This window comes from Scyliorhinus torazame, chromosome 14, assembly GCF_047496885.1.
Source record: "Scyliorhinus torazame isolate Kashiwa2021f chromosome 14, sScyTor2.1, whole genome shotgun sequence".
In the NCBI taxonomy this organism is placed as follows: domain Eukaryota; kingdom Metazoa; phylum Chordata; class Chondrichthyes; order Carcharhiniformes; family Scyliorhinidae; genus Scyliorhinus; species Scyliorhinus torazame.
This window is the reverse complement of record NC_092720.1, coordinates 24,458,908-24,483,965: the sequence shown is the minus strand read 5'-3', so window position 1 is coordinate 24,483,965 and position 25,058 is coordinate 24,458,908. Positions and strand designations below refer to the sequence as shown.

Genomic DNA, 25,058 nt, shown 5'->3' with positions numbered 1-25,058 from the left:
ACCGGCCATTGTTTTGATGCACAATAATGGAAGGGAGAGAGAGAGCTTTCATTTCCCCTGACCTTTCAGTCTGGTCTGTCTGCCGCTGCCTCACTCCTTTGCAGCGCTGTGACGTCTGTGCAGAAAAACATTTTTCTTTCACATGTTGTGGCTGTCGCTGGCTGGGCCAACATTTATGGACCATCCCCGATTGCCCTTTTGACGTTGATGGTGGTGATCAGTCTTCTCGAACCGCTGCAGCCTGTGTGGCGAGCATCCGCTGTGCTGTGAGATGCAAAATTCCAGAGTGAAGGGAAAGAAGCAATGTAGTTTCAAATGAAGACGGCGAGTGATTTGCCCCTCCCGTTAATACGCCAATTGTTCCCCCAAACTCCCTTTGCTTTTGGGAACATCCACCAATAAATTGCCTTTTCTCATGGTCACATTTGCAGCAAAAGAAATAATCACTTGGGATAAAACATCTGGAAAAGGACGTTTATTTAAAAGTGGGATAAAGAAAAAGGAAGTTGAGTCTCGCTTCTTCCCTGTAGGGATTTAAATTGCCCTATTTGCTGAGAAGAAAATATTAACTTTGGCACATTACCTCCTGTCACATGCACTGCGTCCACATTTGCCCTGTATTATTATGGGAAAGTGCCCAGCATTTCAGTCATTTAGTAGACGTTAATTACCATACGGAATGTGACACGGATCTCCTAATTTTTTTGTCAAACTAGCGATACTTTTTGACGTGATTTGGCACAGTTAGCTTTGTACCCGCTGTAATTGCAATATCGAATTAAGGAGAATTTCAAAATTTACAACACTTACTGGAGGGGATTGAACAAGTGAACTGAGAATGTATCTTTTTTTCCCCTCAATTAAGGGGCAATTTAGCGTGGCCAGTCCACCTATCCTGCACATCTTTGGGTTGTGGGAGTGAGACCCACTCAGACACGGGGAGAATGTGCAAACTCCACACGGACAGTAACCCGGGGCTGGGATCAAACCCGGGTCCTCGGCGGCGTGAGGCAGCAGGGCTAAACACTGCACTACTGTTCCGCCCTGAATGTTTATTTTTCAAGTCACTTTATTTATTTTACATTTAGTTAAAAGAATAAAGACTTGAACAGAGTAGATATAAACCAATGCTTATTGAGCATTGTGTTCAATCATACAGATGTTTCAGTATAATTCTCCCACTTTCCATATCTCATTTTTAAAAAAAGTACTTATAAGAAAAGCTCTAGTTTGTTACCCAGCACACATGGACTAAAGGTTTTTGAAGAGCCAGTGGTTCCCGATCTGTGGCTGAATCGTTGGCCGTGAATCCGCCTCTGAGGGACACAAGTGACTTTTGTAGCCATTTGGCTGTTGTGACTTCCGCCATGTAGGAAAATTCCCCTCCTCCGAGAGCTGCTAATCAATCAATGTCCGGCAGCTCTCCAGTTCCAACAGTGCCACTGGGAGCTGTAGTCACGACTGGGACTGCTGCAGTCTCAAACAAAGAGCAGCAATAGAGGCCAGATTCAAAGATGAGTCAGGGCAGTTTCACCCTGGCCAGTCAGACAGACCTCGTGAGGCAGCCAGGGAGGGAGGTGACAATCACAAGAGGTCTGATGCAAGCAAGTGGAGGTGGAAATCCCTGTTTGGTGGGGCCTTTGTTGGGCGCAGGGCGTAGAGACCCAGCCTGCAACCAGGCCACCAGTGTTTTCATGAGATTAAAACGATCAAGATAAGATGAAATAAGGGTAAGGACATGTTCCTACTCCTTCAGTGACATAATTTGACATTGACAAAATTATTTTCTGCATTTTAAGTGAAGTTATTCTCTGTAATGTCACTATTACAGAATCGGGAATGATGAGCATCCCATAAGAAATCCTTGGCATATCTGTGCCACAGAGATTAGGAGCAATTTCCTCTCGGTGTTGCTGACATAAAGGTTACGGCAGGATATTTTTTTTTCCTGATTGTTGTTTCTATTTGGAATCACAAACACTATTTCTAAATTTGTGGATGACATGAAATTTGTGGGGGTAGGGGTTGCTCGATGATGGTGTCGTCAATGCTGAGGAGGTGTGCAAAAACTGCGGGGCAACATTAATAAACTTGCAGATTGGGCAAATAAGTGGCAGATGAAGTTTAACACAGATAAATGTGTGGTTGAGGTTGTACATTGTGGGAGGACGAATGGGTGTCACTCGTTACTTGAAAGAATAGGAGGGGTAGAGGAACAAAGGGATCTTGGAGTAGAAATGCATCAATTTAAAACTTGCACCAGAGGTTATCAAGACTGCAAAAGAAACAAATAAATCGCTAGGTTTTATTTCAATAGGGGTAGAAATGAAAAGCAGTGAAGTTATGCTAAACCTATTTTGAACCTTGTCTAGACCAGAGTGTGCACTTCTTGCCATATTAGAAAAAAGAAATAGAGATACAGGACAAGGTGCAGAGAAGACTTGCAAGGGCGATATCAGAAATGAGTGTGTGTGCATATCAGGAAAAGGTGGTTAGGCTGCGTCTCATGGCAAAAGATGGCTGAGGGAGACCTAATAGACCTTCAAAATTATGAAAGGTTTTGATAGAGTGGATAGAGAGAGATTGTTGCCTGTTTTGGGGAAGCACATAACTAGGCTGACAATATAAGATGGTCATCAAGAAAAGCCCAATAGGGACTCTGGGGTTGTTGTCTTGCCGATAACCTTGAAGAACCCCTAGCAGATTGATCGGTGAGATGGCCAGTAACTGGAGGAAAGATGCTGACGTGGCCTGCCTGCCAAAGAATAACAGAAAGCAATGTCCTTCTCTACCTACATTGCAAATTGTGTTTGCCTTAAGCCTGTCTTGTGATTGAAACAAACAACGCCAAAAATCTTTCAATAAATTTGCATGAAATGTTAAATGCATCATGTACTAAGTTGAAGACTAAAGTCAGTGGGAGAGATATGCAGTTTCGTAAAAGGTTGAAGAAATTTAAAGCTAAGGTGCAGTCTGACATATGTAAGAGATGCATAATATTAACGATGCCAGCAATTCGCAATCACGTGCAATGAATTTGTCCTTAAATTGTGGGTAAAAATGAAATAGTTACTCGTCTTAAATCACATGATTATACAAGCTCATCGTTCAAAAAAAAACCCACCTGAAATAAAGTTAATCAGAAACAAATTCTGATCCCAAATGGAGATAACCTGACAGATCCTTGGCCATGTGCTGTGCATTATTGGATGCCAAAACATAATTTCTAGTCACTAGTGAATGCTGTACAGAAACAGTGTCCACACGGGTTCTTAATGTTAACATTTGGGCGATGGTTTGAAGCAGAAGATATTTAAAGCCCCTTTTGACCTAGACCTCCATTGAAGTGAGTGGAAGAAGAAGCGAGCAGGGTGTAAAATGGGCAGCCAAATCAATGTTTTACACCATCACCCGGGTTAAAATCACTCCCTTTGAGATTTGTTGGAGCTTGATTTCAAATATGTTTGAATTGGTACCAGAAAGCATCTTAACCAGTCATAGCACCAGCATCACTAAATGCTCCCATCTAGGGCTGCAGGGTTTTCCGAGAACCCTGCTGTTGAAAATGCCGTTTATCGGAAACCTGGAGCCTCTGAGCCAACCATCACAAGAGTCAAGCCTGTGCTGAAAACCCTGAAGTTCTCTATATCCGCTGTCCCAGCCGTCCCAGTGAGATAACTTTCTTGCATGGACCTTGCTTTGCTATTTGACGCTGAAGCCCATATGAATTGAGCAAGCGATCGAGAGGATGAACTAAAGAGTTTTCTCTTGTTCCATTCAAAGCTATGGGCCAATCTTGAGGCCTCTCCCAGGTCCAATTGGCGAAGAGTAATTCATTCAACTTTTACCTGCACAAACTTTGTTCATGGATTTAAGTTTCAGCAAAGGGCGTTAAAAAATCTCAACTTTTTCTTTCTTTGCCCATTTCCTACTGTATGGTTTCAGTCCCAAATGCTTGTAGCAATATTCAGGCAGTGCGTGGAGGTAGCTTGTATTGGAATATCGACCTATCCACACGTGTAACGTTAATGTAATGAGATGTGTTTTCTTATCCTCAGTAGCGCCTGTTCAAAGGTTAAGCAGACCATTTATAGCAACGTGCAGCCCTCCAACTCCAACCTGCTGTGGGATCCAGACTTCATGTTGGATTTCATCGAGAACCCTTCGGCTCACAACGTCAACTACTCCATGCTGGGGAAGATCCTGAGCGATAATGCAGCCAACCGCTACAGCTTTGTGTGCAATGCACTCATGAATGTGTGCATGGGACATCAGGACACTGACAGGTAGAGGTCACCAAGGTGATGTGAGAACCTAATAAAAGGGGGAGCGGAATGGTGCACTTAGGTAGCGCACTCATCCTTTCTGTTGTCTGGGCCCTTGATTCAATCCGGACTAATGGAAATGCCTTTTCTGTGCTCGCTGTAAGGATCCGATACACAGTAGATTTGAAAGCTCTGAAACCAGTTACCATGCTGACAGTGTTTAACGTGCTTTGGGCAAAGTACCTGAGAGAGTGGGATTCGCTTTGGATTGCCCTGTCGGGAATAAGATGGGCCAGTTTGTCACCGCCTTCTGAGACCTCCGCGATTGTTTGCGTCATGTTAGTGGATATTTCATGAGTGAAGATTTTTTCTTAACTTTGGAACTAGTAATCCGTCCAAAATCTGATGCATAAATGTTCCACATCACACAGTAGTTAACTCAGGTTCTGGGCGGCAAAGCTTGTTGAAAACCATGCACCATCGTCTCACCTTGTTAACGCTCCAGATTAAATTGGCGGCATGTGCTATGGTGCTGATGTTCAAACTGACTCAGCCTAATAATCGCAGAAGTGCACAGGCGAGAAGGAGATCATTCAGCCCATGATGCCTGTGCTAGCTAGTAGGTTGAAAGAATTATCCAATTGGGCCTGCTCACCTATTTTTTCTCCATAGCCCTGGATTTGTTTCCTTTCCAAGTACACCTGTAATTTTCTTTTGCATGTTATTCATAAATCTGCTCCGCCACGCTTTCAGGCTGACTTGTAGCATAGAAATAATACTTCTCATCTCATCTGTGGTTCTTTTGCCAATTACCTGATGCCTAAGTGTCCTCTGATTTCTGATTCCCTTGCAAGTCGAAACATTTTCTTCTAATTTACCTATCGAATAATTTATAATTTCGAAGAACACTACCAAGTTTCACCACAACCTTCACTGCTCCGACAAGGACAATCTCGGTTTCTCTAGTTTCTCCGCATAACTGAAGCTGAGTAGATCCACCCAAAAGCTACATGGCAGAGTGTGTACATAGAATTGTGTGAAGATAGAATATAAGCGGTTTGGGGTGAGACGATTTGTACCCAAACCCCTCGTTCCCATTGTCACCAACAGGTGAGTCCAAAACTAGGGAGCACTGCTTTAAAATTAGGGGTCGCCATTTTAGGACCGAGGTGAGGAGAACTTTCTTTCTCTGAGAGAGTTGTGTGACTCTGGAACTCGCTGCTTCATAGGTGGTGGAGGCAGGGTCATTGAATATTTTTAAGGCCGAGGTAGATGGATTCTTGCTCGGCAAAGGAATCAAAGATTATCGGGAGTAGATGGGAATGTATGAGTTGAAACACAGACAGGTCTGCCTGATCGTATCGAATGGTGGTGTACGCTCAAGGGGGCCTACTTCTGCTTCTATTTCATAGGTTCATTGACATTTACGGCACAGAAGGAGGCCATTTAGCCCATCGTATCCATGCCGGCCAACAAAGATCTGACTACACTAATCCCATTTTCCAGCATTTGGCCCATAGCCGTGGAGCGCAAGTGAATATCTAAATAGTTATTAAATTAAAGGGGCTGGTTTAGCACACTGGGCTAAATCGCTGGCTTTTAAAGCAGACCAAGGCAGGCCAGCAGCACGGTTCAATTCCTGTACCAGCAACCCCGAACAGGTGCCGGAATGTGGCGACTAGGGGCTTTTCACAGTAACTTCATTGAAGCCTACTTGTGACAAGCGGTTTTCATTTCATTTTCATTTCATTTTCAAGTGTTTCTAACTCAACGACCCTTTCAGGCAGTGAGTTCCAGATTCTCACCACCCTCTGGGTGAAAAGGTTTCTCCTCAATTCCCCTCTTCGATTTCACATAAGAGGGAGAAGGCTATGTCCCATGGTTATTGACTAATGGAAAAAGTTCCTTCCTGTCCCCCTATCTAGATCCTTTATAATGTTATATACCTCTATCGGGACCCCTCTCAACCTTTACTGCTCCAAGGAAAACAGCCCTAACCTATCAAATCATTCCATATAGCTTGGACTCTCCAGCCCAGGCAGCATCCAGGTGAATCTCCTCTACACCCTCTCCAGAGCAATCACATCCTTCCTCTAATGGTGACCAGAACTGCACACAGTACTCCAGTTGTGGCCTAACCAACATATTATGCAGTTCCAGCCTGACCTCCTCGCTCTTGTATTCTATGATTAGCTAATAAATGCAAGTATCACATATGCCTAGTTAACCACATGTCTACCTGCCTTGCCACTTTCAGTGATTTGTGGATATGCACTAAAGGTCCCTCTGATCTTCAGTACCTTCCAGGGTCCCATCATTCATAGCATTAATCCTTTGGCTTATTAGCTCTCCTCTCCATTTAGTATGTTCTGATGAGCTACAAAGCATCTTGGTCTATAACCCTGTAGGTAACAGCACCTCAAGCTTGACGGGTCGAATGGCCTCCTTCTGCACTGTAGAGATTCTAAGTGCATCTAAACATAGATCTGGTGTTCTTGATTAATTAGGGGATTTCCTGATTAATAAGAGGATCAGGGGTTACGGGGATAAGGAACATATCAGCCATGATCGAATGTCAGAGCAGACTCGATGGGCCGAATGGCCTAATTCGGCTCCTATATCTTATGGCATTCTGACACGCCCATAAATGTTCCTGAGGTAAGGATATTGCTAATTTCCTTATCATTTAAAATGCAAAATGAGTTATTTTAGTATCTTAAAAGGGAAAATTATTTTCTAACTATCTCAATAAAAATATCTGTACCAAATAACTCTAACATCCTTTTTCTGGTTTTTTGCTGTCTTCTGTTTTACAGAATCAATGATATAGCCAATCTCTGTGCTGAGCTGACAGCATGCTGCACTGTACTAAGTTCTGAATGGCTTGGTGTTCTCAAGGCTCTTTGCTGCTCCTCAAACCATGTCTGGGGATTCAATGATCTGCTCTGCAGTGTGGATGTAAGTTCCCATTGCGTTAATCTCTCTGTTTTCAGGTGACATTCTAGCAGAACAGATACCTCGGGTTCCTGTTAATTGAGGCAGCTCAATTAGCACACTGTGCATAAGATAGTTATGGGCGGCACGGTGGTGCAGTGGTTAGCATTGCTGCCTCACAACCCCAGGGACCTGGATTTGATTCCCGCCTTGGATGACTGTCTGTGTGGAGTTTGCACGTTCTCCCCTTGTGTGCGTGGGTTTCCTCCGGGTGCTTCGGTTTCTTCCCACAGTCGCAAAGATATGCAGGTTAGGTGGATTGGCCATGCTACATTGTCCCTGAGTGTCCAACGATGTGCAGGTTAGGTGGATTGGCCATGCTAAATTGTCCCTGAGGTGTCCAATGATGTGCAGGTTAGGTGGATTGGCCATGCTAAATTGTCCCTGAGTGTCCAACGATGTGCAGGTTAGGTGGATTGGCCATGCTAAATTGTCCCTGAGTGTCCAACGATGTGCAGGTTAGGTGGATTGGCCATGCTAAATTGTCCCTGAGTGTCCAACGATGTGCAGGTTAGGTGGATTGGTCATGCTAAATTGTCCCTGAGTGTCCAACGATGTGCAGGTTAGGTGGATTGGCCATGCTAAATTGTCCCTGAGTGTCCAACGATGTGCAGGTTAGGTGGATTGGCCATGCTAAATTGTCCCTGAGTGTCCAACGATGTGCAGGTCAGGTGGATTGGCCATGCTAAATTAGAGCCCAAAGATTTGAAGGTGAGGACTGCTTATGGGGATAGGGTGGGGAGTGCGCCTAGGTAGGGTACTCTTTCGGAGGGCCGGTACAGACTCGATGAGGTGAATGGCCTTCTGCACTGTCGGGATTCTATGGGTTGAATGGATTTTATGGACAGTTGAAACTGCATCAGGAACTGTGGATCTCTTCCAATTAATCAGCTCCTTCTCAGGCCATCAGGTTTAGTGATTCCTTCAAAACCAACATTGATATTTAATTATATGGAATTAATTTGATCTTCAGCAGAAATGCTGCGTGATTTCTGATCTCTGAACAATTCATAAAGGCTATATTTACTTCCATTCGATGATGTTAACAAAAATTCAAGGGGTGACGATGCACTTTACACTCACTGACTTTTTTCATTGAACATTAATAAACAGTAGGAAATGACCCCGTGATAGTGGAACTTGCTTCCACAGGAATGTTCCTGAGATTGAGCCGCACTATTATTCATTTCTGCATATTCAATTTCTAGGAAGGAAAAAGCCTCCATATTTTTTGATCAGCACCTCAGCCATCACCTTAAACACTCACTCCGTCCACTACCTGTGCGGAATGGTAGCAGTGTGTGCCATGCTGACGAGCATCTCCCAAATCAGCAACCTTCAGCGCCTAGAAGGACAAGGGCAGAAGGCATGTGGGAACGACCACACTTATAAATTCCTCTCGAAGCCTCACACCATCCTGGCTTAGGACCATGTCACCTTTCCTTCACTGTCACTGAGTCATAAAACTGGATCTCCCTTCCTACCATCACGGTGGGTGTACCTACACCAGCTGGACTCAGCAGCTCAGGAAGGCCGCTCACCGCCACCTTCTCGAGGGCAATTCGAAATGGACAACACATGCTGCCCCAGCCAGCGACACTCCCGTCCCGTAAAAGAATAGGAGTGAATTTACTTTTAAGTTTCTTTGAAAATGTAAATTAGGTCCTTGTGCCTTACAGAAATTTTATTAGCCTCCTCAAGTCGATTTTAGAAGAAGTAATGAACAAACCTTGATGTCTGCCACTGTTCATACATCGGGTTCTGTCTCAAACAGCGGTGGTGCTGTGAGAAAATGCTGAGCGGAGACGTCAGGAAGGGGGAGCAAACCAAAATGGAGGTGTAGACACTGAGCTTCCCTAACATGTGTTGTGGTTGACATCAGTGCGAGTGCATGTAGACGACGGGACAGCTGAGGAGTCCTAACAAATGAGCATGACACGTTTGGAAACCCGCTTGTAAAAAGGAGTTATTCTCTTTTCCCTCCTCCCGTCATAGAGAAATGTTGTTGAGATCTTTACCTAAACGCGCCCTATCATTAACAATGCACGTGTTCATTTTTGTAAGTCACTGGTTGCTGTTTTACTTTTTAATCTCCTGGTAGGTGAGCGATCTCTCTTTCCATGACTCTTTGGCTACATTTATCGCCGTCTTGATCGCACGTCAGTGTTTCTCGCTGGAGGATGTGGTTCAGCACGTGGCACTCCCCTCGCTTCTAGCAGCAGGTAAGGAGGTCTGACCGTACCGTTGCACCCCACTCTTCATTTCCCACCCCACAGGTGGGGCGGCACGGTAGCACAGTGGTTAGCACAGTTGCTTCACGGCTCCTGAGTCCCAGGTTCGATTCCCGGCTTGGGTCACTGTCTGTGCGGAGTCTGCACATTCTCCCTGTGTCTGTGTGGGTTACCTCCGGGTGCTCCGGTTTCCTCCCACAGTCCAAAGATGTGCAGGTTAGGTGGATTGGCCATGCTAAATTGCCCTTAGGTTAGGTGCGGTTACAGGTTTACGAGGATAGGGTGGAGGTGTGGGCTTAAGTGGGGTGCTCTTTCCAGGAGCCAGTGCAGACTCAATGGGCCGAATGGCCTCCTTCTGCACTGTAAATTCTATGACTCAGTTTCATGATGTTTTGTGCTCTGCAAAGTGAGGGAGTGGGGAAAACATTTCCACATTTTGAGTGCACTCAGGTAAGGGGTGCAGCGTCCTCATTTCAGCCTCAACAGTGGGGCCAAAATTCTTAAGCCCATGGTGTGTGGTTCCGTAAGGACCATTGGCCTCCCATGCCAATGCCCCCACTCCCTCCCCCTTTGCTTATCCATGTTCAGCGCCCCGTGTTGACATCCGACTCTACCTCTGCACAATCGCCTCACGAAGGCTTCAGTGCTGCCAGGCTGCTGGGCCCCATCTTAGATGATGTTTATCGTTTTCTTTGGCTACACACTGGGCACAATCTCCACCGACAACAAACAATAGCTTCTCCTTCCCGAGTCATTTTATCTGGCAAATCAGCAATCTCTGTCTCCTGTTCAATCCAGAGTGGAATTCCTGACTCCACATCATCTTCCTCACTTCCAACGTCCATGGGCATAACATCACCTGCTGTGATCATGTAAATAGTAATGTATACAACCTCCAACCAGCAGGTGGCAGTAGAGAACAACCATGTGACACTGTTACCTCAGGCATTCTGGAGATAGTCGCTGTAGTGGATAGTCATATTTGTCGTAGCTTGAGGGCAGCACGGTCGCATAGTGGTTAGCATTGTTGCCTCACGACGCCGAGGTCCCAGGTTCGATCCCAGCACTGGATCACTGTCCGTGTGGAGTTTGCACGTTCTCCCCGTGTTTGCGTGGGTTTCGCCCCCACAACCCAAAGATGTGCAGGGTAGGTGGATTGGCCACGCTAAATTGCCCCTTAATTGGAAGAAATTAATTGGGTACTCTTAAAAAAAAAAAAAATTTTTTTTTAAATATTTGTAGTAGCTCTTGGATAATTTATTATAGTTAGTAGTTTTTGATTTTTTTCTCATGTTTATCTCACTCACGTAATTGTTTTACAATCGAAAGTTAACGCGTCAAGAACTAGACATTCTCTCGTGCATGAGTCCTACCGGCCAAGCACCAGAACATAACACCTGCCTCTACCTCCACCTAACAGTGACCCCCCCCCCCCTTACTCTAAACCTATTTCACCTCTGATGAAAGGTCACAAACCAGAAATTCAGTTTCTCTCTCCACCTGTCCAACCTGCTGAGTTTCGCCAGCATTTCCTGTTTTTATTTCAGGCTTCCTGCATCTGCAGGTATTCTGCGTTTCCATTATTCCAGTGCTTTCCTGTCTGCCCTCCTATCCTCCACGCTCCATTGGGGATGGTGGTGGCTCAGTGGTGATCTGACTGGGCTCCTAACCCAGAGACTCAGGCTAAGGATCTGGGATCACAGGTTCAAATCCCATCACGGCAGCTGGTGGAATTTAAATTTGACGAATAAATCTGTAATTGAAATCACAGAATCATAGAATTGATAGTGCCAAAGGAGGCCATTCAACCCATTGAGTCTGCGCCAGCCCTTGGAAAGAGCATCCCACCCAAGCCCACACCACCACCCCATACCCGCAACCCAGTAACCCCACCTAACTTTTGGACACTAAGCAAAATTTAGCATGGCCAATCCACCTACCTGCACATGTTTGGACTGTGGGAGGAAACCAGGGCACCCGGAAGAAACCCACACGACACAAGAAGAATGTGCAAACTCCACATAGACAGTCACCCGAGGTCAGAATTGAACCTGGATCCCTGGAGCTGTGACCTTTTGTTTAAATTCTTCCATGGCTAGATATCTAAAAATCTCTCCCCTCAGTCATCATTTCACCACATCCCGCCCATCTCAAACTTCCCGTTCCTCAGACTTATCTCCCTTCCACTCACCCTAATCCTACCAATCCTACTCTTTATTCAAATTTTGGTGGTTATGCTTCAACCGCCTAGACCCCTAACTCTTGAATTTCATCGTCACCTCCACCTCCTCCTTTAAGACTTTCCTCAAATGCATCTTTGACCGAACCTGGGCTTGACATCTATTGTTTTGTAGTTTTTGGCCAGCTTCGGCAGCCTTTATAACTTTGTTTGGAACTGCAAACACACCAAATATTCACCACACACATTTGTAACAGTCTGCATAGCAACAGGAGAAATTCCCATCTGAATGTGCCTCAACCCAAACTGAGAAAAGCAACCCCTCCCCCACACTGCACCAGTGCCACATTTCCACTTACCACACCAAATGCTGTGGGCAGAGCTGCTAATTTAGTGGCTGTTGCAAATCAGTGGGTAACTGTGCGTTCTGCTTCACAGAGGAGCTGTATCTAATCCATCCAACCTCATTTCATGTGGGATTTCATTGCTAATAGAGAGTGGAGACTTCTGCCTCATTGGTTTAGGCTTGATTCGAAACCATGTCTCAAATGAAATGAGTCTTCTAACCTAATCAGATTTCAAGAGGTTCCTCGGACCTTACAGAAGTAGAAGAACCCGCTACACAAAAGGACTCACATGCAGGAAGAAGATCCAAACATCTCCCGATACACACACACAAGTGGGGAACTCACGGATGCGCGCACAGTTCAAACCATCCACCTCTTCCCTTCCAACCTCCTTGGTGTTGAACAGAATTGCTTCGGACACCCCTATAGTACCTCCGTCCCCACAAAGCATAGTTTGCTGTTATACAGACCAGGAGGGTCTATTTTTGATCTTTCACTGCACCACATCAGCTGATCTTAGCACGAGCCGACATAGGAGGCAATTTAATTGGCATCGTTCTTCCTAATTGAAGGAGTAGAAAATCAGCTTGGGTTCCCGCTCCAGATCGCTCCCCAGTGACCCCAGCTAGAAATCTACATTTGTGAATTTAGAGCAAGATCAGAACTGTGTCTGGCTGCGGTCAAGTAATTATCCAATGACGACTCTGCATGATGAATGGACATCTAGTCAAGGTAGCAGAAATGGATCGACATTCAAGGAGAGAATTGGCCTTTGAGGGAGATATAAAGGAATATATGAATAAATTAGGAGAATAAATGTTGGCCTAGCCAGTGACACACTCACCCTGTGAAAGAATTGATTGAAAAAATTATATTTGGGACTAAGTGCAACATTTCTTCATATATCAACCTCAATATTTTTACACATGCTGTCATTCTAAAGAGTGCCACAGTCAGGCCAGACCTTGAACATTGTGATCTCTTCTAATCATCAAGGGAACAGAAATGTCCAAGCTTTTTTTTGGGGGGGGGGGAGGGCAGGGGTGGTGTGTGTGTGTGGGGGGGGGGGGGGGGGAGTAAGGGGGAAAAGTGGGGGGGGCAGGGGAAGGGAAGGGTGGAGAAGGCTGATTCATTGATTCATAGTTGTCGCACCGCCGAATTATGAGGATTGTTGAGAAAAGCAGGCACTCTTCACCCTGCAAAGGAAATGTATTAGAGAGAACCTTGTAGAAATATTGAGGGATAGAAATAAAACCTGACGTCAAGAAAAAGAGGCGTTCAAAGAAAGCTGAGGACTAATAGTGTTGGGGAGAATTAGAAATGGCATGTGGGAGAGTTCTGGTCATCATGTTGAGCAAACCACAACGGATTTCCCTGGTAGTCAACAGGAACCTGCCAAGGGATGCTGTAGATTCTATGGGGACGTTAACAGCTTGATGATGGGACTGAATGGGGAAATCATACATTGGGATCGTTTTTTGTAGCTTCTTATGACTCTCGCCATGCCTTAGTCCAGACTTGCCCTTGAGCACTTGTTGCAGTACTCAAATAACAACTTGGATTCATCTAACTGCCTTAACATTTCAATCTTAAACACCGCTGAGTTTCAATGAATTAGAGTAAAATGAATTGTTCTGAAGTAATTTGTTACGTTGGAAAAACCCAAAACCTGGTCTATGCACAGGAAGATCCCACAAACAGCGGTAAAGTGATTGAAGGAAGCCTGCTGGGAGACTTCCCTGCCCTTTAATGGAATTTTAACATCCACTTAAGATGTCATACCAAGCCTCTGATATATGACCTATTCAAAGGACACACATGAAATAGGTGGAGGAGTAGACCTGTCGAGATTGCTCCACCGTTCAGTACGATCAAGGATGATGTAAGGGCACACAGCACAAGTGGATAGCACTGTGGCTTCACAGCGCCAGGGTCCATGGTTCGATTCCCCATCTGCACGTTCTCCCCATGTCTATGTGGGTTTCCTCCGGGTGCTCCGGTTTGCTCCCACAGTCCAAAGACGTGCAGGTTAGGTGGATTGGCCATGCTAAATTGCCCTTAGTGACCAAAAAGGTTAGGAGGGGTTATTGGGTTTCGGGGATCGAGTGGAAGTGAGGGCTTAAGTGGGTTGGTGCAGACTCGATGGACCGAATGGCCTCCTCCTGAACTGTATGTTCTATGTAAGGTGTCAACTCCACTTCCATGCTCATTCACCGTGTTCCTTAATTCCCGGAGAGACCAAAAATCTCTCTATCCATCTCGTATCAAAGCAGTGGTCTCTCAGAGTTGCACTGGAGTGTCAACTGCATAACCTACAACCTCCTGACTCAGAAATAGCTGCCAAGCTATCATTTAAAAAAAAAAGAAAATTTTGAGTACCCAATTATATTTTTTCCGATTAAGGGCCAATTTAGCATGGCCAATCCACCTACCCTGCATCTTTTTGGGTTGTGGGGGTGAGACCCACGCAGACACGGGGAGAATGTACAAACTCCACATGGGCAGTGACCCAGAGCCAGGATCGAAGCTGGGTCCTCGGTGCTGTGAGGCAGCAGTGCTAACCAATGCCGCCCTTGCCAAGCTATCATTTGATACTTTATTATCCATCGGCTATTGAAGACATTTTGGTGAAAATGTTATTCTATTTAAAACAAAGAGATAGTGATGTTGGTGGGTATCGATGTCTACTCATTTTTCTTATGAACTTATTCATGTATTGCTAGCACGAGCTACATTTACCAGAGGGAGTTTTGAAGTCTGCTTAGTTTGTATGCAAAGAAGTGTTTTCCAACTTGGAGGTTTGTGGAAGAGGAGCAGAGGAAAACTACTGTCTTTGGGGTTGAAAGCTGATTATTTTTCCTGTGCGATATTTATAATCTCTTTGAGTCCATGTTTCCTGCAGCATGCGGTGATCCAGATGCAGAACCCGGGGCCAGGATGACATGCAGACTTTTGCTGCACTTGTTCAGAACACCACAAGTCAGCCCTTTCCCCCAGACTAATGGTAAGTTTCTGCTGATGGCCTTGTTCCCCTTTTTGAAGTTTTGGTATGAGGAAAAAGCTGTCTTTATTCAAATTACTAAGAGGATTGACCCAGTGACCAATTTCACAGTTGGATAGACTAACATCAGTAAAGTATGAGTACATTAATGATTTTTTTTTTGGCAAATCTTGCAAACGACATTTCAAATTCAATGTTGAGTATTGATAATAAACAGACCCGCCCCCCCACACACACACACGCACACACACACAACTAAACTCCAAGGTAAGCTGAGTTATTGAAGTGGTGGGGGAAGGCAGAAGAATGGAATGATAAGCAATGTGGGGTAATATATAGGTACAGCAATAATTAGGAAAGCTAATAGAATATTACCATTTATTGTCAGGGGAGTTGATCACAAAAGTAGGGAGGTTATGCTTCAGTTGCACAGGGCAATGGTGAGACCACATCTGGAGTACTGTGTACAGTGTTGGCCTCCTTATTTAAGTATTATGGGCCAGGGTTTAGAGAGCCACAAAGTGTATCATGGACTTCACCTGACCCACAACTTTTAATAGATTGTGGTATGGGGAGCACACAGCCCACTCTACAGGTGTGATACAGCAGAAATGGAAAACCATGTTTATTCTATGAACTCAAGTTAATCTTTTTGATACATTCAGTGACCATCTTAGCAACCATCAATTCAAATACAACCGCTAAAGAATACAACGCTAAGTAATCCTTAATAATTTCCCAAACAACACCCAGAGACAAAAGAAACACCTTTTAACAGAAGCACATTAGGTTTACATGCACTACTGAGAACATTTATAATTCTGAATTCACCAAATGATCAAGAGATAGTCTTTTGATGGCAGAGAGAACAGCAGCTCACCTGCTTGGTCTGGCTTCAGCTCCAACACTGAAAACTAAACTAAAACACACTCTGCAGCCTGCTCAAAAACGAAAGTAAAAAGCTGACAGACAGCCCAGCTCCACCCACTCTCTGACATCACTGCAGTAGTAAACAACCATTTCTTAAAGGTACTCTCACTACAGATATTTCTATACACACCCATTTACAAACACCCATTTCTTAAAGGTACTCTCACATGACATAGGGAAGGATGCGAACACGTTAGAAGCAGTTCCGAGAAGGATACCAGGAATGGAAGGTTGTCTTATGAGGAAAGATTGGAGAGGTTAGGTTTGTATCCACTAGAGTTTAGAGGTGATTTCATCGAAACCTTTAAGATCCTGAGGGGTATTGACAGGATGGACGTAGAGAGGATGTTTTCTCTTGTCAGAGAATCTGAAACCAGGGGTCACTGTTTAAAAATAAGGGCTACTCGTTTAAGACAGAGATTAGGAGAATTTTCTCTCTCTTGAGGGTTGTGAGTCTCTGGAACCCTCTTCCTCAAAAGGTAGTGGAAGCAGAACCTTTAAATATTTTAAGGTATGGCTGAACGTATTTCTCCAGGTTTAAGTTCCTCGGGGTATTTAATACAAAAGTAGGGAGGTAATGCTTCAATTGTACACTGGACACTGGTGATGAGATCACATCTGGAGTACTGTGTACAGTGTTAGTTGCTTATTTAAGGATGGATCTTATTGAATAGTGGAGCAGGCCTGAGAGGCCGAATGGCCTTCTCCTGCTCCTAATCCGTTGTTCATAGAAATTACCCAAGTGATTGTTTCCTGCTTTTCTCAATGTGCATCTGCGAAAAGATGTGCAAGGATGGCTCAGGATGATTGAACTTCACTCCCTTCCTTTCTATGTAGGGAAGAGGCTTCCTCGTAACAGTACGATTAACCTCAGCAGGTCATCTCATAGACGCCAGCTCTTAGAAAGGACTGTGCAGTCAGTCCCATTCCTCTAATCTTTCCCCATAGCCCGGCAAAATCTTCCCTCCAAGCATTTATCCAGTTCCCTTTTGGAAGTTGCAGTTGAATCTGAATTCCACCAGCCTTTTAAGGCAGTGCATTGTGAATCTTAACAACTTCCTGAGAAATGAAGATGACGATGGGGCCAGTGAGTTTAATACTCACAGGTTTTACAATTCTCTATTTGTCTCAGTATTGGGCCGCATCAACTAAAAATGTATATGATACTGTTAAAGCACCACCGTACTTGAGGGTGACATTTTACTGTTGCTTCACTGTAACTGGAATTGTGCGATTAAAACCTTTTGCGGTTTACAGTGTAAGATTTTGGGTTCGGGAGCCATGATACTTGAGTTTGATAGTCAAATATTTGGAAGTAATTTTAAGATGGTCTATTAAAAATGATATAGTTTAGATACAGTACATAGTGAAAGGCAGGAAAAGTTGAGAGTGGTTCGGTGGTCCCAGATACCAAACGGACGGTTGGCACAGAATGCGTTGATCTCAGTAGCTTGTGATAACAGAATGCTGCTCTCCAATCGAAACGCTGGGCATCTCTTCCCTCAGCCTTCCTCCGTCTTTCCTGCTCCATCTTCCTTGTGAAGAAGGCAGCTGCCTGACTAGCACTGCCACCTTGAGAGGTACTGCCCGCTGTCTCCGAGCACTCGATAATATAATTTATTTCTCGGGGCTGGTTGTTGACGCTATGTCAGTCATTTGTTTGGACCTTTCCAACCGACTTATACAGGACAGGTAGCCAAGATGTCAGAATGGACACCTCCCTGCTGTCCATTGACGAGCTCGAGGTCACTTTGTAGTTTGCCTCATGCTGAGGGTCATTAGCGAGATAAAGGTACCCAGGATGCCAGTAGACTTCCTGCTATCAGTTCAGGAATGTTAGCGGAGTCTTAAATGTGGGCGAGTGAAATCTTTGTCACCTTTATATCTATCATGTCTGGTCCCTGGCTCCTGGGCATTGTTTATGGCTTTTTCAAAGAGGGTGCAAAGTAATACAGTTCTTTAAAAAAAAATACCATTTCTTAAAGGTCTTTATTTCTTACAACAGGTAAATCTGCTCCTGGAATACGCTCATCCTGTGATCGCCATCTTTTAGCTGCCGCCCATACTAGTATAGAAGTGGGGGCTGTGTTTGCAGTTCTGAAGGCTATTCTGATGCTAGGTAAGATACGTCGAATGAAAGGAGCTTTATCAATCTAGGATATTTTAAAAGATTTAGATTGAAAGAGTTTCACACCAAGTAAGATTAATTGGCTAAGATAACATGCTGAATACTGTGATACTGGCTAGCACACAGAACAGAAGTTCTAGGTTCTATCCCTGATCTTCAGCTTATCTCGGCCAGACCAGCAGTTAAGATGCTGCAAGATGCTTCAACACCCCTGCACTATAACGAGTCATAAATTAAGCTGGGTCCATGCTCCACATCATTCTCCCATGGCTCCTGGAGGAAAGTGTTTGGATGGATCATGCAATCACAGAATTCAGCCCATCTAAGTGCCACATTCTGCCAGCATCTGGCCAGTGGCTGTTTGAGTGAGGCATCAGTGAGCTTGCTGCCTATGCACCTGCAGCCCAGCCACAGCTGGTAACTTCAGGAAGAGATTACGACAGAATGGATCTCACTCCGTCGAAAGGTTTTACAGGGTGGGATTGAATACAAATGACTGTGTTGTGCTCATGTCTAGGTGATGCTGAATTAGGCAGCAACAATGTTAATTCCTCCAACACTGATGACTTCACTGTGACCAGTCTGCTGGCTCCCATCAGTATCCTCGATGACATCACTGAAGACGATGTTCTGAGTTCCACCAAAAACCCCAAGTCAATCAAGCGAACTGTTTCCATAGAAACCGCCAACCTGAGCGAATATGCCAGGTTTGTGCTCAGGACCATCTGTCAGCAGGTAAGAATTGACAGTGAGAAAATAATTTATTGTACAAGTGATAAAACCTAGTCAATAAAGTGTTAACCATCATTTTGAAGATCTCTTGTGATGACAAAGTCTTCAGAATACAAGAAAAACTGGCAACATGTATTTAATGCCTGGAAATATTGTTTTCGCAACTAACAGCCGCCAAACCATGAATATTACCTTTTGTAGTTCCTACATTTCAATGAACCTGAGTTTTGCCAGCATTGGGCTCTTCCAGAATAGAACTAGGTAAGGTTCCCTTGCAGTAGAGTCTTTACTCAGAAATATGGTGCATTAGAAAGACATTTGTTACCATCCTGCCTCTCTCCGGGGGTGGAATTCTGTTGCAACATTGTGGCGCAAGTGGAGTCTTCAAAAGTTAAATGTTGCTCACAATACTTGAGAAGCATTTAGATGAGCACTTGAGACGCGACAGCATACATGACTATCGGACCAAGTGCTGGAAAATGACATTAGAATAGTTGGGTGCTTAATGGCCGGCACAGACACGATGGGCCGAAGATCCTTTCTCTCTGCGCTGTTATGCCCTATGACTTACACAGGACCATAAAATCTTGGCGGCCTAAATTTCGCGCCTGGATTTTGGCAATGATTATATATTTTGTTACTCTTATGATCTGGTGTCAATCGGAAGGCAGCCTTAATAATCTTTATTATTGTCACAAGTAGGCTTACATCACCACTGCAATGAAGTTACAGTGAAAATCCCCCAGTCGCCACACTCCGGCGCTGGTTCAGGTACACTGAGGGAGAATTTAGAATGTCCAAATTACCTATCAGCACGTCTTTCGGGGCTTGTGGGAGGAAACCCAACCAGATGAGGGGAGAACGTGCAGACTCCGCACAGACAGTGACCCAAGCTGGGAATCGAACCTGGGATCCTGGCGCTGTGAAGCAACAGCGCTAACCACTGTGCTACTGTGCCACCCTTTATTGTCCATCTCTAGGAACCCTTGAGAAGGTGGTGATGAGCCGCCTTCTTGAACTGTTGCTACTTCCATCGTGCTGTTTAGGAGGGGGGTTCGAGGATTTTCCTACGTTTTTCAACAGTTGCAATTAAATTGTGAGTTAGTTTCTGTCCTGCTCATCAGATGCAATTTGCTGACCCGGTTGAGCAGAAGGGGATTGGGAGACCGCCAAATGCTTCCTGGACTTCATTTGGTTTGCTTTGTGCCTGTCAAGAATAAAGCCAATGCTTGTTGACTCTCAATTTTCAAAACTAGTGTCATTTTAGAAATGTGATTGTCCTCATTCCCCTGAATCTGGTGCCTGTAATTTAAAGGGAGGGGAGGCGATAGGGTGGTGGTGGGAGCTGGTGTTGGGGTCCGTGATAATTTCATAACAGGGCCGCCATAAGTGCCTGGCCTGATTCAGATGCACCCATACAGCTGTACACAGGATAAATTGACAACATGCCTGACATCAACAATGCAGACTCGAAAGGCCACTGTACTCATATCTATATGTTAATGTATATGCTAGACAGGTAAATAGCTTAATACTTGATGGCCAGCACCATCCGCTTGGCACCCCTTTGTGCTTTATGAACATAGGAAAGGGAGTAGGCCATTCAGCCCCTCAAGTGTGCAATTAGATCACGTCTGATCAGCAACAAGCAATTTAGTCAGGTTGTAGTGACTGCTTATGTAGATTGACACTGTAAAATATTTTACCAGTGTGAGCCACACATGGGACTTGGGGGCAGCACGGTGGCACAGTGCTTAGCATTGCTGCCTCACTCCAGGGACCTGGATTCAATTCCGGCCTTGGGTGACTGTCTGTGTGGAGTTTTCACTTTCTCCCCGGATCTGTCTGGGCTTCCTACGCTTTCCTCCCACAGTCTAAAGATGTGAAGTTTAGGTGGATTGGCCATGCTAAGTTGCCCCTTGCCATCCAAAACATTAGGTGGATTACGGGGAGAGGTGGAGATGTGAGCTTAAGTAGGGCGCGCTTTCCAAGGGCTGGTGCAGACTCGATGGGCCAAATGGCCTCCTTCTGCACTGTAAATTCTATTCTATGATTGATCATTAAGTTCACAGATGACACGAAGGTTGGTGGTGTGGTAAATAGCGAGGAGGAAAGCCTTAGATTACAGGACAGCGGGCTAGTCAGATGGGCAGAACAGTGGCAATGGAACTTAACCCTGAAAAGTGTGAGGTGATGCATTTTGGGAGGACTAAAAAGTCGAGGGAATACACAATTAACGGTAGGACTCTAGGAAGTACAGAAGACCAGAGGTATCTTGGGGTGCATGACCAACAATTCCTGGAGGGTAGATAAGGTGGTTAAGAATGCACCTGGGATACTTGGCTTTTTTAGCCGCGACATCGAGCACAAGAGCAGGGAGGTTATGATGGAGCTGTATAAAACACTCGTTAGGCCACAGCTAGAGTACTGTGTGCAGTACTGGCAGCCACACTATAGGAAGGATATGATTGCACAAGAGAGGGTGCAGAGGTGATTCATCAGGATGTTGTCTGGGCTGGAGCGTTTCAGCTCTGAAGAGAGGTTGGCTATGCTGGGGTTGTTTTCCTAAGACCAGAGAAGGCTGAGCGGAGAGACCTGATTGAAGTGTACAAAAGTATGAGGGACACAGACAGGGCAGATAGGAAGGAATTATTCCTTTAGTAGAAGGGTCAATAACCAGGGGCATAGATCTAAGGAGATTTGGAGAGGATTTGAGGAAATTCTTTATCACTCAAAGGGTGGTGGGAATCTGGAACTCACTGTCTTAAAGCGGGGTGGAGACGGGGACCTTCACAACATGTAAGAAGCATTTAGATAAGCACTTGAAATGCTACAAACCTGTCGTGCTGGAAAATGGGATCAAAAGAGATAGGTGGTTGATGGCCGGTGCAGACACAATGGACAGAAAGGGATCATTATGTTCTCTGAGACTCTGACTTTACACGTAAGTGCTACACTCCCGTATTGTTCGGCAATCTGTGTCAAGCCTGCTGTGGTGTGAAGCCAGTATTCTAAGTAGTTGAGGCTTTAATACCTTCAAGGAGCTAGTTCAAAATTTCTCTTTGGCTGTATTTTCTATTTGTAGCACTCAAATCGTAATTCCTTTTCCGTGCTCGGCTCTCCCCTCAGCCTGCAGTAATTCCACATAAACTATATATGTTCCCTTCCATACCACGTCTGAACCTGAAATTGGGAAGTGAGCCTAATCCAATTCCCCCACTCCCATCACCAACCCAACCATTCTCCCACTTCAGACGCATGTGTGGCTTTCCTTTGTTCGGCAAACAAAGGTAGTTTGTACAAACCCATGTACAAGACCAGGATGTACTTCTGAGGCTGCATAAAGCTCTGGTCCGAACCCATTTGGAGCATTGTGAGCAGTTTTGGGCCCCGTGTCTAAGGAAGAACGTGCTGGCTTTGGAGAGGGTCCAGAGTAGGTTCACAAGAATGATCCCTGGAATGAAGAGCTTGTCGTATGAGGAACGGTTGAGGACTTTGGGTCTGTACTCATTGGACTTTGGGTCTGTACTCGTTGGACTTTAAAAGGATGAGGGGGGAGCTTATTGAAACTTAAAGGATACTGCGAGGCCTGGATAGAGTGGATGTGGAGAGGATGTTTCCACTTGTGGGAAAAACTAGAACCAGAGGACACCATCTCAGACTAAAGGGATGATCCTTTAAAACGGAGATGAGGAGGAATTTCTTCAGCCAGAGGATGGTGAATCTGTGGAACTCTTTGCCGCAGAAGGTTGTGGATGCCAATTCACTGAGTGTCTTTGAGACAGAGATAGATAGGTTCTTAATTAATACGGGCATCAGGGGATATGGGGAGAAGGCAGGAGAATGGAGATGAGAAGAATATCAGCCATAATTGAATGACGGAGCAGACTCAGTGGGCCGAGTGGCCTAATTCTGCTCCTTTGTCTTATGGTCTTATAGTTTTAAGGGATTTGTATTGGTAAAGATTAGAAATAAGTTATAATTTTAAGTGGATTTACTTTAGTGTTCCTGTGTAAGGAAGGGTAAAACTATAGTTCGATCCATGTTGGACAAAGATGTTTATAGGTGTGGGGCTTTGGTTTCAATACCAACTATGCTTCTATTGTGCTTAGAGAGGTTACGGCGCCAAGAGTAACTAAAGGCTGGAAGAAGCATTAGGTTGTTGCTTACTAACTGGAGCCCTTTTAAGGTAGAAAGGCTTTTTGAATTTAGTTAGCTGAATTTATTTGCAGTCGGAGATAGGACACTGGGAAGATAATGGGCAGGGTTCCCGCAGCCCCACGCCAAAATCGATCTTTACGCGGGAATCGTAGCCGGGGCCGCTCCCGCGATTCCCGGAGAAGCACTCGCACGAGTATTACGTGGCGCAGCTGGGGGGCCATTGACAGAGCCCACCCTCCCCCCAGAGATTCTCCGGGCAAAACTGGCTGTTCCCGACGGCGTCGTTCTAACCACGAATTGCCGGTCAGGAACCTCGGGTAGCGGGTGGATCGAGCACCGGGGGTGGCCTCATGGGTGACCAGGGCAGCGATCGGGCGGCTCGGTCCGCGGGCGCGCGCCATCTCGGGGGGGGGAGCTACATTGTCGATATCGGTCCACGGTCCAAGTCCGACAGCGCGGGGTGTGGGGAGTAAAGGAGTACTGGGTCGTAATCAAACTTTTTCTTTCTTCTTGTTAAAAATAATTAGCGGTCCTGTGACTCTGTTCCTCCACGTTTTCTAAAGGGAAGTAAAGGTTACGGTACTTTTGAGCCAGAGTTCAAATCTGGGATCTTCCCGACCAGTTATAACATCAACTGAGATCGTAACACCCTTCACAGCACCCCTTGCCGGGGCCTGGAGCATATTCTGGTTCAGGAAGCTGCTGTGTTGGCCGATTTAATAGCAGTCTGGAGCCAGAATTTGTTTACTTTCCCATTCCTGTCTTCCCACAGACTCCAAATACTGGTATCATTCCCCACCAAAACCTAATCTTTTTGGAAATGTTCCTGAATTCATTTATGAAAAATCCTTGCTCAAATAAACAGTTCCTTCATTGAAAAAAAAAAATCTGTTTTCTTCCTTTGCATTGAGATTTGATTTGCCCTCATGGTTCTGCATGGTACAATCGTAGTTATGTCAGCAGATTAGTAATCGAGAGACTTGCAGTAATAATCTGTGGATTCGAGTTTAAATTCAATTGATTAATTTTTTTTATTCACTCAAGCTTGGATTGAGGTAATCAGAACTCTGCTGTTCATGTCTTGATTCACCCTTAGTCCCATTCCCCTATACCTCCTTTCCTGGCTTGGAAAGGAATTTAAAAATACTACATTTAAGATGGAAGATAGATATAACAATCTTTCTTGTCACAAGTAGGCTTACATTAACACTGCAATGAAGTTACTGTGAAAATCCCCTAGTCGCCACATTCCGGCGCCTGTTCGGGTACACAGAGGGAGAATTCAGAATTCCCAAATTACCTAACAGCACGTCTTTCGGGACTTTTTGGAGGAAACCGTAGCACCCGGAGGAAACCCACGCAGACACAGGGAGAACGTGTAGACTCCGCACAGACAGTGACCCAAGCCGGGAATCGGACCCGAGACCCCGGAGCTGTGAAGCAACAGTGCAAGCAACTGTGCTACTGTGCCATCCCAATCAAGCATTCTCTTGCCATTAAAATTCTCATCCTCGTTTTCAAATCCCTCTATGGCATTGCCCCTCCCTATCTCTGTAATTCCCTCCAGCCGCATCACCCTCTGAGAACTGCACTTCTCCAATTCTGGCCTCTTGCGCATACACAATTTACATGGTTCCACCTATCTCCTTGATGTTATACATAGAATTTACAGTGCAGAAGGAGGCCATTCGGCCCATCGAGTCTGCACCGGCTCTTGAAAAGAGCACCCTACCCAAGGTCAACACCTCCACCCTATCCCCATAACCCACCCAACACTAAGGGCAATTTTGGACACCAAGGGCAATTTATCATGGCCAATCCACCTAACCTGCACATCTTTGGACTGACTTTTGGTCATCTGACCTAATATCCCCTGTCATATTTTGATTTATGATGGTCCTTAGAAGTACCATTAGAGATTTCATTATGCCTGAGATGCACTATTCGCATTCGTATGTAAGTCATTAGCAAAGCCAGAATTTTCTGCCCATGCCTGTTCTTTTTTCACTGAATTCCTGAGGATGTGGGAGTCGCTGGCTTGACCAGCATTTGTTGTCCATTCCTAATCCCTTGAGAAGTTGGTGGTGAGC

General features: G+C 45.1%; 1 protein-coding gene across 3 annotated transcripts in view; it reads left to right on the top strand.

The window, feature by feature from the left end:
- The window catches only part of LOC140389583 (mediator of RNA polymerase II transcription subunit 12-like protein), a 731,598-nt gene that overhangs the window by 573,788 nt on the left and 132,752 nt on the right, over positions 1 to 25,058 (top strand). For 2 of the 3 annotated variants that reach the window (XM_072473838.1, XM_072473836.1), the window contains exons 22-27: positions 4,059 to 4,286; positions 7,082 to 7,223; positions 9,361 to 9,481; positions 14,919 to 15,020; positions 17,953 to 18,066; positions 18,593 to 18,810. In XM_072473838.1, coding sequence (XP_072329939.1) covers positions 4,059 to 4,286; positions 7,082 to 7,223; positions 9,361 to 9,481; positions 14,919 to 15,020; positions 17,953 to 18,066; positions 18,593 to 18,810 — 925 coding nt within the window. The remainder of the gene's footprint in view (positions 1 to 4,058; positions 4,287 to 7,081; positions 7,224 to 9,360; positions 9,482 to 14,918; positions 15,021 to 17,952; positions 18,067 to 18,592; positions 18,811 to 25,058) is intronic. The other variant, XM_072473837.1, reaches the window with a different exon arrangement.